The sequence below is a fragment of the Lolium rigidum genome, chromosome 1 (genome assembly GCF_022539505.1).
Source record: "Lolium rigidum isolate FL_2022 chromosome 1, APGP_CSIRO_Lrig_0.1, whole genome shotgun sequence".
NCBI lineage: Eukaryota > Viridiplantae > Streptophyta > Magnoliopsida > Poales > Poaceae > Lolium > Lolium rigidum.
This window is the reverse complement of record NC_061508.1, coordinates 333,978,054-333,996,659: the sequence shown is the minus strand read 5'-3', so window position 1 is coordinate 333,996,659 and position 18,606 is coordinate 333,978,054. Positions and strand designations below refer to the sequence as shown.

At 43.0% G+C, this 18,606-nt stretch overlaps 1 protein-coding gene and 2 long non-coding RNA genes across 7 annotated transcripts; 1 reads left to right on the top strand and 2 right to left on the bottom strand.

Moving 5' to 3' along the window:
• Nucleotides 1-317: 317 nt before the first annotated feature.
• LOC124700228 lies at nucleotides 318-2,642 on the top strand. Of its 4 annotated transcripts, none has more exons than XR_007001686.1 (5): nucleotides 318-533; nucleotides 620-728; nucleotides 1,035-1,151; nucleotides 1,754-1,793; nucleotides 2,538-2,625. It is a non-coding gene; the product is annotated as an uncharacterized LOC124700228 (long non-coding RNA). The 4 variants fall into 4 exon arrangements; XR_007001684.1 differs by having other exon boundaries at nucleotides 620-735; XR_007001689.1 differs by having other exon boundaries at nucleotides 620-960.
• A 762-nt stretch (nucleotides 2,643-3,404) lies between these two features.
• LOC124700218 lies at nucleotides 3,405-8,269 on the bottom strand. Of its 2 annotated transcripts, none has more exons than XR_007001681.1 (3): nucleotides 7,920-8,269; nucleotides 4,078-5,440; nucleotides 3,405-3,598 (listed from the first exon to the last, which is right to left on the bottom strand). It is a non-coding gene; the product is annotated as an uncharacterized LOC124700218 (long non-coding RNA). The 2 variants fall into 2 exon arrangements; XR_007001680.1 differs by having other exon boundaries at nucleotides 4,078-4,182; nucleotides 7,920-8,260.
• An 8,172-nt stretch (nucleotides 8,270-16,441) lies between these two features.
• Nucleotides 16,442-18,206, bottom strand: LOC124684409 (F-box protein At5g07610-like). Its single transcript, XM_047218724.1, has 2 exons — nucleotides 18,130-18,206; nucleotides 16,442-18,033 (listed from the first exon to the last, which is right to left on the bottom strand). The coding sequence occupies exons 1-2, from the start codon at nucleotides 18,189-18,191 to the stop codon at nucleotides 16,869-16,871; spliced, it is 1,227 nt and encodes a 408-aa protein (XP_047074680.1). The 5' UTR covers nucleotides 18,192-18,206; the 3' UTR covers nucleotides 16,442-16,868.
• Nucleotides 18,207-18,606: the final 400 nt, after the last annotated feature.

The window sequence follows — 18,606 nt, the reverse complement described above, 5'->3', positions numbered from 1 at the left end:
AGGCTGACAGTAATTTGTGTGTATTAACACAAAAGATCACTGTTCTTACACTCTATGTCCATCGAATTGGCTTTAAGATGTGGGAAATGAAGCTATTTGAAATCACTTGCTATTCTTGCAGTAGAAAATGTGTACAGTAGACCTCCATTTGAACTATTCTGCAGGCACCTCTTCGTTTTCTCTGTAGGAGTCTCTCTTTTTTATAGTCTAAGTGGACGTGGTACTGCAGTAGACAATCTATATTTTATCATGCCAAATTTGTTTGTGTAGGGCACTGAAATGTACAATGTCATAAAGAAACTACTGTGCCCTACCTAATGTGTTTGTGTGGTGTATTGTTCTAGATTCATATTATCTGTATTGATAATGCCACTGTTTTTCCTGCCATTGTAGCTGAAGAGTTAGCGGATTGTTTGGACTGAATTCTGAATATGCTGCGTTTGTGCCATGTGAGAGAAATAGCATATTATTATCATCTTCATATAGTAGTAGAGTGTTCTCAGTGTTGCCCCTGGACAAAAATGTACATTGAGGTCAGCTATCTTGAATGGTACTTCTTTCGTTCCTCTGCATGATTTCGCTTCATTGCTTTAAAACTTAAGCATGTTGTTCCTTTAAGGAGCCGATCATTTCAGTACAGACTACAGAGGGACGACGGCTTGAGATATAGTCTCAGCACCATCATTGGCTGCAAGAATTTGCTCCCTGGAAGCGAAAATGTCAACACGGTAGCCTGTAACCACCTCTGCATTATTATGAATACTGTTCTTTATATTTAGACATATCTCATACATTCGCGATTAATTGAACTATGTACCTAGCTTAATTAATCTACGCATACATCAGATGTATTCTCCCATGGTACATGTAAATTTGATTTTCCTCTCTATGATGGACATTGGGGCTGAATTACTGAGTGACGACTGATGGTATTGTGTACTTGCTGCAAAAAGAAGAAAAGTAAAATTGCTTGAATTATGCCTTTTTAGTACAGATTTAGTTCGACAATGCTAATTGGTTGTGTTAAACTGCAGCATATTTTCCCCTCACGCGACGAATTGATAAAAGGACAATATTTTGGTTGTCCATGCAATCCTACAATTGAATGCAGTATTTTGCTCATCCATGAGAAGCAACCAAAGATCATACATGTAGGTCCTCTCTCTCCCACTCTCTCCCCCTCTCTCTGCTTCTTTCTCTAATCCCTGTACAAATATTTCAAGGTGTATAGTTGCTAATATTTTTATGAGCATCTTTTAGGTTGTGTATGCAAATAGTAAGGTCATGGGAAATCTGCCATATGCTATTTTCCCTCTGCGTGTTGCCTTACTTGATTTTAGTGTTGTTTATTCCTTTCGCCGAGGGTGCACATTGTTTATGGAATAAAGCACGCAATGATTCAGTCAAATTTCTTGAGGCCTTTAGGTCTGGAGGAAGTAGAAGAAATAATTAACCAGTGGCGAAATTATCTCCCCTACCTCCAGACATTTATAGGTTCCTAAGAAGCATATACATCGTGAGTTATGAAAGTTATTAGGTGTACATTTGTGCCATCTGGTCATTTGCACTGTATAAATTATGCCTTTTGCATGCTATCCAAAAAAATGTATGAAATTTGAGTCATATAGGCAAGGCATTTCTCTTCTTTTAATATACTGAAGATATAGTAATGGTAGCATATTTTCCCCTCACGTGACGAATTGATAAAAGGACAATTTTTTGGTTATCCATGCAATCCTACAATTGAATGCAGTATTTTGCTCATCCATGAGAAGCAACCAAAGATCATACATGTAGGTCCTCTCTCTCCCCCTCTCTCTGCTTCTCTCTCCAATCCCTGTACAAATATTTCAAGGCGTATAGTTGCTAATATTTTTATCAGCATCTTTTAGGGTGTGTATGCAAATAGTAAGGTCATGAGAAATATGCCATATGCTATTTTTCCCTCTGCGTGTTGCCTTACTTGATTTTAGTGTTATTTATTCCTTTCGCCGAGGGTGCACTTTGTTTATGGAATAAAGCACGCGGTGATTCAAGCAAATTGCTTGAGGCCTTTAGGGTCTGGAGGAATTAGAAGAAATAATTAACCAGTGGCTAAATTATCTCCCCTACCTCCAGACATTTATAGGTTCCTAAGAAGCATATGCATTGTGTGTTATGAAAGTTATTAGGTGTACATTTGTGTTGTATGGTCATTTGCACTGTATACATTATGCCTTTTGCATGCTATCCAAAAAAATGTATGAAGTTTTAGTCATATAGGTAAACAATTTCTCTTCTTTTAATATACTGAAGATATAGTAATGGTCTTAAATTTAATTGTTTTACTTGAATACTCGTGTGGTTCAGATCTGGCATCTTCCCTTTCTGATAACATTCCGTTTTTTTTTCAAATGTAGTATCTCAAACTAAGATTACAAAGCTTCACTTTGTTTGATGGTGTATAGGTTCTTCAAGTCGGTGAAGACCCTATCATCATTATATTAGGCTTCTAACTGTTTACAAAGCTTCCAACTGTTTAAGTTCATTGCGTGCAGCAGCTGCAGAGCTCCGATGTCTCCATCCCCGCCTGCACGGTGCCGCCTCTATCCTCTGCCCCTCTTCTTGGTGCATAGTGGCCAGCTGGTCGGACGCTTTTGATTGGTAGCCTCCGATTTGAGGTAAAAATGTTTTGAGGTGTAGATCGCAAATGGAAGAACCACGGCGCACATAAAAACTAAGGGCACTATCATGTTTTAAGGTACAAGCTTTTGCGTGATTTTTCTTCACATTTGATCTTTTGTCTCTTTTATTCATTTTTATAATATAAGATTGATTATATGAGATATTGCTGCATGATTAAATGCTAAAATGTGTTCTTGAGGGGATCTCCTGTGCATTATATGATTGTACCTCACTCTCCTTGTGTGCTCAATGAAGATGAAGATACCCTTATTCCTGCAGTGGCTTGGGAAGGGAGTGAGACCGTGACTTGATAGGTAAAAGGCCAGAGAAACAGCGTTGCGTCTACTCCCAGTGTAGAGATCTTCCATGGAGATGCAGGGCCGAGGTTCTCCATTTGGTGATGTCAGTGGTGTTAACATTTGGCGGTGCAGCTACTTATTAGATTTATGTTTTCTATGCGCAAGATCGAACTGCAACGAGCTTTTGTAGATGTTATAACTTATGTACCTTCTATTGCTCTCAAAAGGAAACATAGAATGTTAGTTATTGTAGCATATTTAGCTATTTTCTTGATTGTGTATAAACATTGTTGTTCTTTTCTGAATTTGTGTCTTTAGTTATAATTGTGCTCTATTAATTTTGTTTTCTAAATTCTCTAAAACATATTTCTATTTAAATGTAGATATATTCGAATTTCACGGGGTCGTGCGCCAAGGCGCACATCTAAATCTAGTATAACAGACCTGGATCAACATAAATACATTGGGGAAAGCCCCATGTTTCATGCAAAAGGCACATTTACAAGTTAGTACAAAATTTATAGAAAATCTCCAGGTTAAGGCAAACACAGTTTTCAGTTGCACACAATGTATTGATTTCCTTGCGTATATTGAAGTTGGTCCTGCTTGCAAATGAGTTGCTCATCGCCTCGGGTCTACATTACGTAAAAAAGTAACTTAGGAAAAGAACAATTTTCATTGATCGCCCATTACGTGTAAACAATTTAGCACATGCATGGAATAACAAACTAATGTACTCCCTCCGGTCTTATTTAATTGACTCGGATTTAGTACAACTTTATACTAAATCTGAGTCAATTAAATAGAACCGGAGGGAGTGTTAAAAAAACAACACTCTCCACTGACGGTTAATAAAAGAACACTCTCCACAGATGGATGTCATGTGTAAACAACTCCGCACATGTGTGAAGCAACAAAGGAGATTATGTAAAAGCGACTTAAAATAACTTAAACTACTAGTATGCAACTTAGAATTAAATTGACATAAAAAACAACTTAACTAATTTCAGTATCCAACTTAAGCATATTAGTAAAAACAACTTAACTAAACCATTAGCTCAACTTAGGCATGCTGATGAAACAAAAAACACAATGGTTACAGGTGGATTAATACCTCACTGGAAAAGCTCCATGGTAAGTTCAAAGATGCAAACTCTTCAGTCCTAGTCATCCCAACAAAAAGACGGCATCTTATGGTAGCACCAACACCTTCTTTTAGCTATTTTGTGCAAAAAAAACCATCTTAGCCAATACGTGTCAACTATGGACCTGTAACACCTAGGAATGATGCTACACCTACTATAGGGCTTACAAAGCAGCTAATTACAGCAGAAATAAAAAGCAAGGAGGAGTGCTTGGCATTTTATTTAGTCATTAATTTGTTCTATAGCTGAAAGAACAATAGTTGGACCATGTGAGAAAACCTATTGAAACATCCCAGAAACAAATCTTGAGTGTTTTGCTGCAAAAACCAAACCTAGAACTTGGAGCAACTTAGCTCACCTATAAGAACCAGAAAATGCAGTAGTAAAACCAGAAAAACAACACTAGTAAAAAGCAATAGGATACAAAAATAAGAAAGAATAGCATGTATGGGACAAAGAGGGACTGAATTTTACATACAATTGGGATAGAGAACAAAAACAATAACTTGTATGGGTACAACCAAATCATGTAAGTCAAGGAACTTGTTTTATTTTGGATTATATATATACAAGTAACACAACAAAAACTAAGAAAGAAGCAGCAACTTAGATCATCCGAAATTCCAGGTCAATACCTAGCAATTTAGTTGTACCTACCCCATAGATTCCCATAGCGAAAAACAACAAAACTGGAAGTTCATGCAACTTAGCTGAAGTGTAAGTACAAGTTAGTGGCATACCTAATTCAACTTAACAAGATCAAGTTGCATACTGCCCCATATAGAAAGAGTAAAAACATATCCTAGGTTTGTGATTACAACCTTGATGCTCCTAGGTTTCCAACATGTTAAAAGTAAGATTTCCATAGCGTGCCACGTCTTCACTCACAGTAACTACCACCGTACCCCTCTCCCTCTCTCCACCTCACACAACTTCCATGTTATGCACTACCAACAAATCCAGTTCTTCTTCCTTCTCCAAATCGTCACAACTGTATCTTCTGTTCAGTAAACCTTGATACGGTGTGCCAAGTAGAAGCAGGAGTTGGGCCGTAGTAGCGGTGGGCCGGTGTTGGGCCGTGTTAGCTGGTGTGGGTCGAGGTGTCGTCATAAACCTCTGTAACAGAATTAAGGAGGTATCGAGTAATTGAAGTGTGAACGCTATTCTCACCCTCTGGCTCTTTTCCCATCTCCTGCTTACTCTTCTCATCTCCTATTCTCCAATTCTGGCCACAAGTTCCCAAATCCACCACTGGGCCGTGACACAAATTTCCATGGATCCAAGCACATGATCGACTAAAGCTTACAACTTCCCAAGAACGAAGTATTTTTCCTTGAAAAAGAACACAAAGGAATGACCAATTATATATCCTAGAAGACGGGACATAAAGAATAAACCTCAAGCAAAAATATTGACTAGCCAACTTAGGCAGATTAAGTAAGCAAACTTAGGCGTGCTCAGAAACCAACTTGATTAAATTTTAAAACCAACTATCCTAGAAGATGAGACACACATATAATTGGTTTCATTGGTGACCTAACATAACTAGAAGATGTAACCAAACTTAGCCATGTTCAGAAGCCAACTTAACCTCATATTTGCAATGAAAAAGTGTGAGGTTTCAATTCATTGCGAGAAAACTACCATTTTCATGTTAGTATGTAACTTAGCTAGATTCAGGAACCAAACTTAGCCATGTTCAGAGGCCAACTTAATTAAATTAAGTATCCAACTAACCTAGAAGTCGAGACACAGAAACAAAACATAGTTCAAAATGTTGAGAAAAATTCAACTTAGTTAGATTTCAGTAACCATTATCCATGTTTCATGAGAAAACTTACTAATATATAGTAACCAACTAACCTATAAGATGAAAACACAAATAAAATTCTATTTAAAATGGTAGAGGAGCCAAACTTAGTTGGGTTCAGTGACCATCTTAGAAACCATGTGTTGAGAAGCCAACTTAGTTGCATTCAACAAACCAACTAAACTAGAAGATGAGCACACAAATAAAAATAACATTATAGGTTAAGAAGCCAACTTAGTTAGATTCAGTAAACAACTTAACTGTGTTCATGACCCAACTTAGTTTGATCCGGTAACAAACTAAGCTAGAAGATGAAACAAAAAGTAAATCTAGCGGGTGATGTGCACCACTCTACTCATTTCCCTCCACGAGAAAATGCAACATCAGGTGAAATCGAGCAGGGATTGAACAGATTCAGTTTTTTTTTTCCAGGAAGGGGAGTTATGCATGTTAAGCTAATACAATGGGGCATTATGACGCACCATATCTCATAGTATAATATAGCGCCAAAACATAGTGTAAGCTATGAAAGTGTGCAATGATGATAGCAATATAAGTATATAACATCTAAATAACCTTTACTCAATTGGAAACAATAATCACATTTAGAGTGAAGCTCACTGCTGAACTGAAGCTTACTAATCTGTCACTGGAGTCAGACAGTTTCGTGGCGGTGGCAACCTCTGCTAGCTCTGCTACAAACCACTCACTTGACAAACATACTAGTAGTTCAGATGTAGTATTTAGAAGGATATTGCTGAAGCCAAACTTTGTTCCGTGAATTATCTCACATGTTAGGAGAAAGCTGAACTATGTAGCTCACTCACTTGCCAAACATACTAGTAGTCCAGATGTGTGTAACCGCATGTTTGAAGCAGTGCCATATGTTGTCATTGACCTAGCTAAGAAGGATGGTGTAAACCTTGGTTATGAGTAACATATGAGCTTTCCCCCCTCGAAAAATGGAACCTATACTCCATGTTTCATATTACAACAGACTAATGGCAATATCTTTTACTTTTTTTAACCAACGGAGCAACCAAAATATACAAGAAACCTGCATATCACAACGGAGCAACCAAAATAGATAAGAAACATGCACAACCCTACCACAGACCACAGAGCCAGAAAAGATCTTCTCAATTTCATATCTCAATTTCACATGATTTGAGATGAAACTACATCTAGAGGGATCAAACTTCATCCACCCATTCCCTCGGTCTAGAGAGGATGCCTGTTGAGGATCTCCTTGAAGAAACAGGAGAACTCCTTTTTTTTGCAAACACTGATTTTGAACGAAAATAACGCACAAAGTGAATTGCGGCATAGTTTTGGCCTACTCAGACAAATGAAGTGTTTCTGTGCTACATATTGTGATTGGCTGTGATTGCATGATTGGATGGTGAACATGACATCCCTAGAAGACCTATCATTGGTGGTAGTCGACATCAAGTCCCTTGTCTTGGCAGAAGGGCTAGGCAAGCTGAAATAGCTTAGTGACCTCCACATTTGGGTTCAGTGGTAACGTGGTGAAAGTTGGAACAGAGCTTTGGTGAAGTCTATAAGGAATTTGTTAAACCTGCAAAGCCTACAAATTGGGTGGTTTGTTGTTTAGTCATGTTGGCAGTGATGCACTGATGCCGAGATCTGGGAAGGCTTTTTCCCCGCAACATCTCCGTACCATGATCTTTGAAGCCTACACATTTTCTAGTGTCCCTCCTTGGATGGATTCAACACATATTCAGAGTCTCTCATATCTTGAGTTGGAATTTTATTGTTTGGAGGACCCCTGTCTCGAGATCCCACATGTATAGCAAAACAAGGACGTATCCATTGGGAGCTCAATCCTGAAGCCACGCGAGCAAAACATTACACCCAGAATTGCAAGCTTTTTTCGCTCCCCATTCACCCCTACCAATACGAAATCCCAAGTTCCCAACCACGAGGCGGGACTCCCCAATCGCCATGAATTGAGATCCAACGAGTCAGTAGTTGGCTCACCTGTTCCCTGATGATGTCGTCCCCGCCGTCGCACGCCTCTCACTTGTCGATGCAGGGCTCGCTGCACAACCGATTCGTCTCGCTCGTCGAATTAGAGCTCACAGAACAACCGGTAGTTTCTCTCTCCTCGACGCAGAGTTCGCCGCACTACTGCGCGCCCCGCCCTTCGCCGATGAGCACGCCTCCCGCTAGCGTGCGCTCGCGCTCCGCCGACGAGCTCAGCGCCTGCTCCCTCGCACCCCTCCTCCCGCGACGAAATCGCCCGACGCCGACGAAACCTAGTGTTACGATGTACGGAGGAATGGGGAACGGCCCTGGGGGGTGGGGGAGAGAGAAGGGGGCGCTGCGCCACGAACCCAGGTGGGGTTTGGTCGGGGGCCAGATGGTTTCGGTCGGGATGTAACGCGTGATTGTTTCATCAAAAAGGCATCGGACGGTCTGCAACCGAGTGCTCGGTTGAACAAACAGCATCCAAGCACTTTTTAGAAGTTAGGATAAACCATTTGTTCTTGAGTATATGTCGTTAATCCTGCCATACCTGCTAGTTGGTGTATTTTTCTCTGCTCCTAAAAAAACATCTAAATAGAGGGGATTGGATGGATCCTTTATATGGATATAGTTAAATAATGGGAAACTTACGGAAAGCAGGATTGAGTACGACTTCGTCCCATTTTACACGGTTTCATAAACATCTTTCTGATATAAATCTTGATTTGATTTAGATAAGAAACTAAAAAATTAGGATAGAAAATCATATCAATGTGTAATATGCTTGCATTTAATTTCCGAATTCTCATGCTGTTAGAGTACGTCATGGGCCTGGGCCCGTTAGTCTTATGGTTTGCTTAGGGGTCAAGTAAGCCTTGCTTGGGAGTCAAGTAAACCTCTCTATATATGGAGAGGAGATGTATCAATCTAATCAAGCAAGAATTAAGAAGGAAATCCCTTCCCTCTTGCCACCGGCCGTGGGCAAGGCCCCCGGCCGGCCCTCTCGCGCCCTCGCAGCCATCTCTCTCCCTCCCAAACCCTAGCAGCCACATAATATTTGGTATCAGCTTCCCGGGTTCGATCATGTCCAGCCCTCCACCGAGTTCTTCCCACCCGCCGCCGCCGCACTCCGCCGTCCCCGCCGTTCTCTCGGCGGAGATCACCGCAGCCCTCCACGATCTCACCACTGCTATCCGGGAGATCCGCCTCTTCTCGGCCGGTCCCTATGGGCCGCCGCCGCCGGCGGCGCTGCGGCCGTGGCGGCCGACGCACCAGGCGGCCTCCGCCGCGATCGCCGGGCAGGCTGCGGCCGACGCTCGCTGCTGTCGTCGCCGCCACCCGACGCCGGGCTGCTGCGGTCCCCGCCGCCGTCGTCCACCATCTCCGGGCCGGGCCCTACCTCGGTGCCGGGGGTCCCTCTTCTCCGGCAGCCGGCCGCCTTCTTCCCCACCGGGACGCTACGGCAACGGCGGCGGCTGCCGCCGCCACCAACGCCGCCGGCTGCGGCTGCTGTCCTCACCGACGCTGTCACGCTGCCGTTCGGTGGGCAGCTGCAACGGCGGCGGCAGCTGCCGTCGCCACCAACACCGCAGCAGCGGCTGCTGCCGCCACCCACGCCGTCCCTGCCTTTCGGCGGTGTGGGAGCGACCTTGGCCCCGGGCTCTACATTGACACCGCCCGGGATGCCCTTCCACCAGGTCCGTTTCCCTCCGTCACCGTCACCGCTTCCGGCTTGGATCGCTATCCGCCACGTGTCGGCGGCGGTGAGGCTGCGAGGCTGCCGCGCGCGGCCTCCTAGTGCGTCGGCGTGTGCGGGAGATGCGTGATCCGCAGCTGCAGCTCCTCCAAGTTGCGCTTCGTTGCGCAACGGACCTCGATCTCGTCCGCTGCGTCGGGGATCTTGGGCGTGCGGTTTCCCCCACGGGCGGCGGACATGCTGTTTTTCCCGCGGGCAGCGACCTCAAAGTCTGCGCCATCGACAGTCATCCGGCGGGGAGAAGGCATGGTGTCACCGACAGGAGCGCACCGCGTAGCACCACTGCATTCCGCCGCTGGCCGCCGCGCGGGCTCCTTTTGTCCCGCTGGTTTTCATGGGATCCAGGTGGCTGTACAGGTGCACGTCCGATGGGCGGATGGTGTCCACTTTATGTTCAGGGGTCAACAATAAAGCGTCCCAGTCCATTTCAGGTTGAGAGTAATAAAACAAGCCGAGATGTAAAAGGCTCATTTTTAGGTGTTAGGTTTGTGTTGCGTCGAGTCATGGTTTGTTTAGGTTGCAGCTCGAGGACAAGCTGCATGTCCAGGTGGGGTGTAGTGTTAGAGTACGTCATGGGCCTGGGCCCGTTAGTCTTATGGTTTGCTTAGGGGTCAAGTAAGCCTTGCTTGGGAGTCAAGTAAACCTCTCTATATATGGAGAGGAGATGTATCAATCTAATCAAGCAAGAATTAAGAAGGAAATCCCTTCCCTCTTGCCACCGGCCGTGGGCAAGGCCCCCGGCCGGCCCTCTCGCGCCCTCGCAGCCATCTCTCTCCCTCCCAAACCCTAGCAGCCACATAACACATGCATGGTCTCAAACTCCACATAAAAGTGTCTTCTTATGATTGCTCTCATGCGGTGGATCGGTGGCTCGGGCGTAGATTGGTGATGACACTTGAGTGACTGGCTGAGGTCAAATAGGCAACGACACGTTTGGTATATATGGGCTATGGCCAAAGACAGGAAGACCACGTTGTATATCTTGGAACAAGTTCGCCATTATGTTTTTTTTGTGCGGTACGTAGACACATAAACAATATATAGTCCCATGGCTAGTCAACGGAGAGAAAATAAAACAAGTTTGGTAGCTATAGCACAAAAATGGCCTTCTCTGGCCTGCTGGAAACAATAAATTAGTACAATACAAAATAAATCCAGTATTAATGGACATGATGAAAGAATACAAATGATAATTTATGGAATGGTGATCTGGAGGCAATTCATATATTGCAAGTAATAAAAAAGATATGCATATATATATATGATATTCAACGATCTATATATTATATATACATGCCAAAGCCATAAATGAATGGTGATCTGGGGCACACAATATCCCACTATTTTCTTCCATAAATTTCTATGGTCCTACTCTATATTATGTCTTCGAAGTAGCATACCATGCTATGTGGTTCGCATTCTAGGTGAAGGAACTTCTATGTGCCTCATGAATTACATTCTCATAGCGATCTTGTTCTATTTTTCATATGTGCCGAGCAGCCTCTCCTTGGTTGAGTCAATAGGTGTAAATACCACTATACAAATAGAGGAGAAGGTACATAATCTTCTTCCTTGCTTCGTTTAACTTTTTGCTTGTTCATGGTATTACATTATATATCTTCTTTCCCGTTGAAACAAGATCACGATTCACAATTTATTTTTCAGACAATTGCTACAACAATTATGGGGCCCAAATGTAAAAAATAACAACAATTCTTTTGCAGCCCACTACACCGTGGAGACTAAATACTTTTCAGTTCTCTGGGAGAGATCAATTTCGCAACGGAAATGACTACCATGTTTCTCATGTACACCCTCTCTCCATTTTTCAGTTGTGATGAATTTGTATTCTTATTTTTCTATTTAATTGCAAGGGGTGTTCTCTACATATGGGGTGCTAAATTCCAAAACATATGGTTCTGTGAAACATTTCTTTGCTAAGTTCGCTATTCTAGCAGGGATGCTATTGTCCTACAATTAGGAAGAGCAGTAGTTGTTGATTGTTTTTGTATTATGGAATCTCAAATCTTTGTATTATTTTTTAAATTAGTATTAGCTAACCATTTTTCCCCAGTATGCTATGTGGCACACAGATTTTGGAGAATTCTATGGTCTTCAAGCTGATATAAGCATTTGGGGGTCCCCAAATCAAGGACCGTCTCAACAGTCTGGAGCAGCCTTACAAATCAACTGTATAGAAGAAGGACGCTACGAAACCTTTGTAGTCGGATTTCAGGTAGAATTATATAATATTCTTCATCTATATTTATAAATTCAGATGTTTTCTAGAAATCATATTGTAAAACTTTGGTTTGGTCTTGCAGGTGGCCCCTGCTTTGTACAATAATCATGATGTTCGCTTCTTTACATTCTGGACGACGGTAATGTGTAGACCATACTATTTGTAGGGCATGATCAGACAAAGTATAAGTGCTTATCCGTCCATGCATAACATTATTTCTTTTTACCATTGCATAATTAATCAGATCGGTGGTGCCACTTCAGCGGGCTGCTATGACTTGAGGTGCGCAGGATACACACCGGCAAGTGGAGCTTCACTTTTGCCGGGACAGGCCATTGCTCCTCCATCAAAATATGGTGAAGCAGGTCGCAAGGTCACTCTTAGCCTAAATAAGGTGCCACCTCGCACTATACAATATTATGTTCAGAAGCTTATGTTTGAAATTGAACATACATGGACATGGTCATGAAAACGACATTCTTAATTTGATTATCTTATTGTAAGATGGCAGCTTTTCCCCTATTAGGATTTTCAAACCCTTGCTAGAGTACATGATATCTTTCTTTACCGTATTTTATTTCATTCAAATTACTAAATAAATTTCACATAAAAAATTAAGTTGATTTTGCTCACCTATCGATATGGATTCTTTTAAATTATGTTCCACTTGGAGGGATCAAATTCCTCGTTTTATAATGGTAGCATGGATGATACTAATGTAACTAAAAATCCCAGTTGTTGATGCCAAATGGGAACTAGGTAGTTTATATATACATTCATCTATTTATGAATATTCTTGGTCACCATCATCATCCCTTGTCAATTACAGGATCCAAGCTCTGGAGATTGGGTGTTGTACCGGCAGCACGATTCACATGCCCCATCATTTTTGGGGCATTTTCCAGGGAACCTCTGCTCAAGTACACCACGAACAATGGCATGGCTTGCATTTGTGAGTTATCCTTGGAATACACAAGGTCCTCCGATGGGCAGCGGTCACTTTCCTGAGGATGATGAACGAAAATCAGGATTTTTCAGGAATATTAAGTTGTGCGACTCCCAAGGTCATGTTGTTGAGCCGGCCATAGTTTGGAACCCTTTAGTTGACAGGCCCGATTGCTACAATCATACTGATGTCTTCAATAGAGAAGGGAAGGGCTTCATGTTTTATTATGGTGGACCAAGTGGTTGTATTGGATGAGAGAACAAGTTTACTACCTTCCATGTAATTAAAAACAAATCATGAGTGAGATCTTGTTGGATGGTAGAACAACATCCCTCTTAGTTTATATGTTGAAGAAAATTGCATCGTCCAACATACATGGACATATTTAGTTGGATCACTTGGTCCATAAATTTGCAAACTGATTTATCAGCTATATACCAATTTTCGTATGGAGTTGACCTGGCGATGATTTGAGGTCACCTAGATGTCACATGGGTCTTTGTAGGGTTGCATGGAAATAGCATCTGCCGGAATCATCCTTCGCGTGTTCTCGAATCCAGCGCAACACTACATCATAGATTCATAGGGATAATATTTGAGAGGCGTACCGGTCAGCACCGTGCTATCCTGATCATTCGTAGATCTTGGGATCTACACCACACGCTCAAGAATGGTTGATTAGAATCGATGGTTTGTGTCCTCCACAATGTTGCCAACACGCACGCCCCGCACTACCTGCCATGGAGGCCACCAAGGCGATCCGGTTGATCCTAAGCGCGACGCCACGCCCACCACCAAGGCCATCTGGTGCGAGGCCAAGGAGTGCGTCTTCATCGAGCCCATGGAGGATCACAAGGGCGTCTTCTGGTACAGCAACAAGTTATAGCTGCCTGCCTGCAGATAATCAGAGATCTTCCCAAGAATACAGCCTTATAGCTACTTTTCACAACATTTGCTATCCCCGATGCCCATTGTTGAATAATTTAATGTCGTGTTGGTCTTCTTCTCCATCTCCGTTTCAGAGATTGTGATGTAATAATTGAATGTTGAACAACAACCTATGTATGTGAATAGTTGGGATCAAATGGCCATCTCATGCTTTTGGCGTGCATCATTAGAATCCTTAATGGTCAGGGGAGAATCAAATCCGTTAGTGAAAGTGAACGCTTACCAAAATTTAAACTTCCTTTTTATTGGATTGTTCAAAACAAAGAAACTAGAATTCTCAAAGAAGCCATGACACGCCCATCAAGTTTCTATGGCAAGTACGTCTAGGTCGTCGACAAGGAAGTGCAGAGGAAGGCGAGGGTGGTTGATGGACTATCTGATGGACAGATCAGACAGATCATGTTGTCGGCAAAGGAGCACAGCCGGAGGTGGAAGGTACCCAACAGCCAGTCAGCCACTGCAGGTTGGTGACCTCCTGTACCTTGGGAAGGCGATGGCGAGTGAGTGCATCTTCCCCTTAGCAGATTGTCTATGTCTCTTTAGTTCATGATGAGGTTGTCAGTCAGTTTCAGTGTTGCAGTTGGGTAGCAGTTAAGGGTAAGAAGATTGTTGTCAATCTGCAGTTGGTAGTCTGTTGTATCAAGTCAGTCAGTTTGGCCCCTATCAGTTTGGGGTCAGTTGTGTATGCATCTGTTGTATGCTTCTTCTTTTTCGAAACATCTGCCCTATGCCTTAGTTTGCCATGCCGAATGGGTTTAAGCATTTAAATTTATCTTGGAATCCAAGGGGCATGGATGATGACACAAAAATGTGAACTGGTCCATGGCACTCTCTCCCACATGAGTTGGAAATCATTTTCCTCCAAGAAACAAAGCTGAGCTGTATTTCTTCCTTCAAGCTTGCTTCCTTTCTCGGTAAGATTGAGCATGTGGAAGCTACAGGAACCTCTGGCGGTATTCTAACTGCATGGGTTAAAGTGTGGCAAATTGTCAAATCCCCACAAATTTCAAGTGTACAGAACTACAGATGTCTATGCAACGAACATAACACTTAAGGTGCGCCTGCAATCAAGAATTCAGAGTTATGATTTGGGCGACCAATGTGTATAGGGCCTAACAAGGCCACGAATGCATCGATCATAGATCTACGAACGCCAGCATCAGCATCCTCAGCATCCTCGAAACTGATAAGGGGAACACAATAGTTTCAGTTTTTGGGTAACTTTGGAGCTGAAACCGTGAGCCATGCTATGACAGCCGTTTGTTGTTTCAGACTTTCAGTGTATGCCGACGGCCAAAATCAAAATTCAGAAGTCATGCTGCAAAGCTTCACAACTTGCATTGAGATGGAGTGTATGTGGAACATTGCAGTAGTATAATTGTATAACTAGAAGCCTTTTCTTCTAAAACAGAAACCACTCGGCACTGGTTCATTTTTGCCGCGGAAAACAAAAGTTTACATACTACTGAACATTATGATCCAAACACAGCTTGCTGATGTTCTGCTAACATTCCACAAGTAGTTAGCATCAGAGGAAGTGGCTTTGCATTCATCCGAAGTGTTTCACCATCAGATAGCAGTAGTTTTTTTTTTAAATATCAGAAGCAAAGAGAAATGATTTTTCATATTTATATCCTTAGCTGAAGTTCACACATTATATCATTAGCAGACAAGTGATCGTTTCCTAAATCACTGCCAAGATGTTCATGCTTTCCACAGCTGTAATCAGAGAATATAAGTTTAAGCTGCATGCTAATCATTTATCGTAGATTTTATAAAATGATCATAGTAACTTTGCATAAACACTACCCTATGCAAATACACAAAAGTACCAGAACCATTGGTTTGCAAAAACCAGTACAGACAACAGAAAGTTCGGTACAAATTCAGCCAAGTTGACTCCATAATGAACAACCACCATTGCTCTAAACTTAAAAAGCATGCATACATCAGATATAGAAAACAAGAGACTCTACTTAATTGTGTGGTGTTCATTTAACTTAATTAAAGAAAACATTTAGCAGTGTAGATCAGATCTATGGATAATATGCCTCCACCATGGAACTGCCATAGGAAAATGCAGCTAACTCAAATGCTAACTGACCGTATGGCAAAGGGTTAGCAGGCCACACAAGCATGGAACTGCCGTAAGAACGTAGCTTGTATGCTTGCCTAGCTAACATTTACCTAATTAACTGTCACTTCTAGATTTTTTTGGCCAAAAATTTCACATACAGCAAATTCCATCCAAAACAGCAAAAACATGGATCTCATTAACACCAGTGCCACAACCGGTAACCAGATGTGAGCTAACAAGCGAGGGTAACTAGATGCAAGACTTATAAGGAAAGTGAACAGCATTGCTTATTTATCTAAAAATCATCTAAGTATATTCCTGGTTTTCCAAAGCACTTTTTGCTCGAAAACAAAAATTCCTGACATAGTGATAATTATGATCCAAATACAGCTTGCTGATTTTCATCAGAGGAAGTGGCATATATTATTCATCCGAAGTGTTTCGCCATCAGATTTCAACCGAAGCAGCACACCTTTTTCATCCAAAGCAGCACAACTTTTTTATTCAAACCATCAGAAGCAAAGAAAAATGATTTCGCATATTTATACCATTAGTTGAACTTCACACATCATTTCATCAGCATACAGGTGATCATTTCGTAAATCATTGCCAATAAGATGTTCATGCTTTCAACAGCTGCAAACAGAAGATATAAGTTTAATCTGCATGATAATCGTATATTTTACAAAATGATCAGCGCGCTTGCACAAACACTACGCGATGCAAATATTTTACAATATGATCGTAGCAGTAGAGACAACAGAAAGCACAGTACAATTTAGACTAACTAATCACAGCAAAATCAGCCAAGTTACTTACATAATGGACAACCACCATTCTCGAAACTCAAAAGCTTGCATACATCAGTCAGAGAAACCAGGAGCTCGATTCAAGCAGACACAACACACCAAGCCTGCTGTTCAATAGCACGGAGAATTGGCTCATATTAAAGATCCATTTCTTGCATAGGCACCAGCAGTCCCATATTGATGTCAATTCCGCAGTGACTGCAACTCTGCATACAACGGCACATATGGCAGATATGGCAGCTTGCCATCTACAAGTTTGGAGATTATTTTGACTTGCCGACGATCCATACTGTAGCACATTAATTTGTTCTCCCACCCAATAGTGAAGAATAGCAAGTTGCATTCCGGATCAATGGCAACCCAATCAAACCCCCCATCCATGGAATAATCTACCCCTCCAACCAGGCAATACTCTATCACTCCGAACAAGCAGGAAGTCTCGACGCTATGCTTCAGTATCCATTCTTTGCTTTCATAGTTTTCGAGGACATAAACCACTAGCCGAATGACAGCACCATCTACGTGAAAACTGGCATAGTGCAAGCGGTCCTGTGACCGCTGAATGAAACCATCGATCAGACCACCATCAGGGACGTCGAAGTCCATCCATGTCTCCCCCTCCGTGTCCACCACAGCTAGACAAGTGGAAAGCTCGCGGCGGTCGGCTTGAAAATGCAGATAGCCGCTAAGAAAGACAGATGCAAAGTCGTGACTGATGAGCCTGATATGCGCATCCCATCTCTTCTCCTTATAAACCCATCGACCCGTTTCAGAGGAATACACTGCCACTCCAACGATGTCTGGGTCCCAGTAGAACACCTGGTCCGTTACCAACTCGAACACATGGAAATGTGACGACATGGCCGGGTCGAAGCCCAAGCACACGGCGCCCACCTCCTTGGTGGCCTTGCCGGAGCCCGGCAATACGGTCCACTTCTCCGTGGCAGGGTTGCACACGACATAACGGAACTCGTCGCCCTCCGAGGAGATGTCGTACCAGCGGCAGAGGAGGAGGCCGTTGCAGCAGTCCAATATATCGACACGCCGGTGGCTGGGCAGGAAGGTGCAAGAGGTGTCGATCGGAGGGCAGCGTCTCCCTGGGAAACTGGTGAAGTGGATGGGTGCTTCCAGACGCCACTCGTAGGTGGTGCTGCTGCTGTGGAGGAAGCCAGCCAGGGCTTGGGGGAGCTTTTTGCGGTGGTCGGGGTGGTCGATGAGGCTCAGCCAGTTGTTGGAGACGCACTTGAAGCGGCAGAGCGATTTGGCCGGGACGCGCGAGAGGATCTCCACGAGGAGGTCGTCGGTGAGTCCCTCGACCGCCGTGCCGCTGGGAGGAGTGGAGGACGACCTGCGCAAACAGAGATAGGGGAGTGAGGTCAGGGTGTCGGTGAAGAAGGGAGAGGAACGTCGCCATGATTGATGCTGCCGGTGCTGATCCGCGCACCTGACTCGATTTGAAGTACGGCCTTCCTCCCACGGGGGAGAGCGATCCGCGGGGATGGACATGGCGGCGGGCGGCGGACGGCGCCGTCGAGCACCGAGGCCGGGGAGGGGAGTGAATGAAACCTACGGGGATGAACTGGGAGTTTCAATTAGATGAACCTTCCCATCTCAAAAATATAAATAAACTAGGGGATACCCCGCGCGTTGCTGCGGAAATTTAAGAAAGCAATTTAGAATATACTACATATATATAGAGGAAATCATAGGAATTTAACCGCAAATAGATTACAAAGCCTTATCGAAAAAAAATAGATTACAAAGGTTTCTATAATGCCATCCTGATCAATTTTGAAATAGATATGCCACTGGATCAAGACGATTTTGCGTTGTACATTTCCATCAAAAAGTGTCTAAGAGATAATACATTTCAAATAGCATGACAGAGATGGTGGCATGACTATAGTTGTTTGCTGAACTC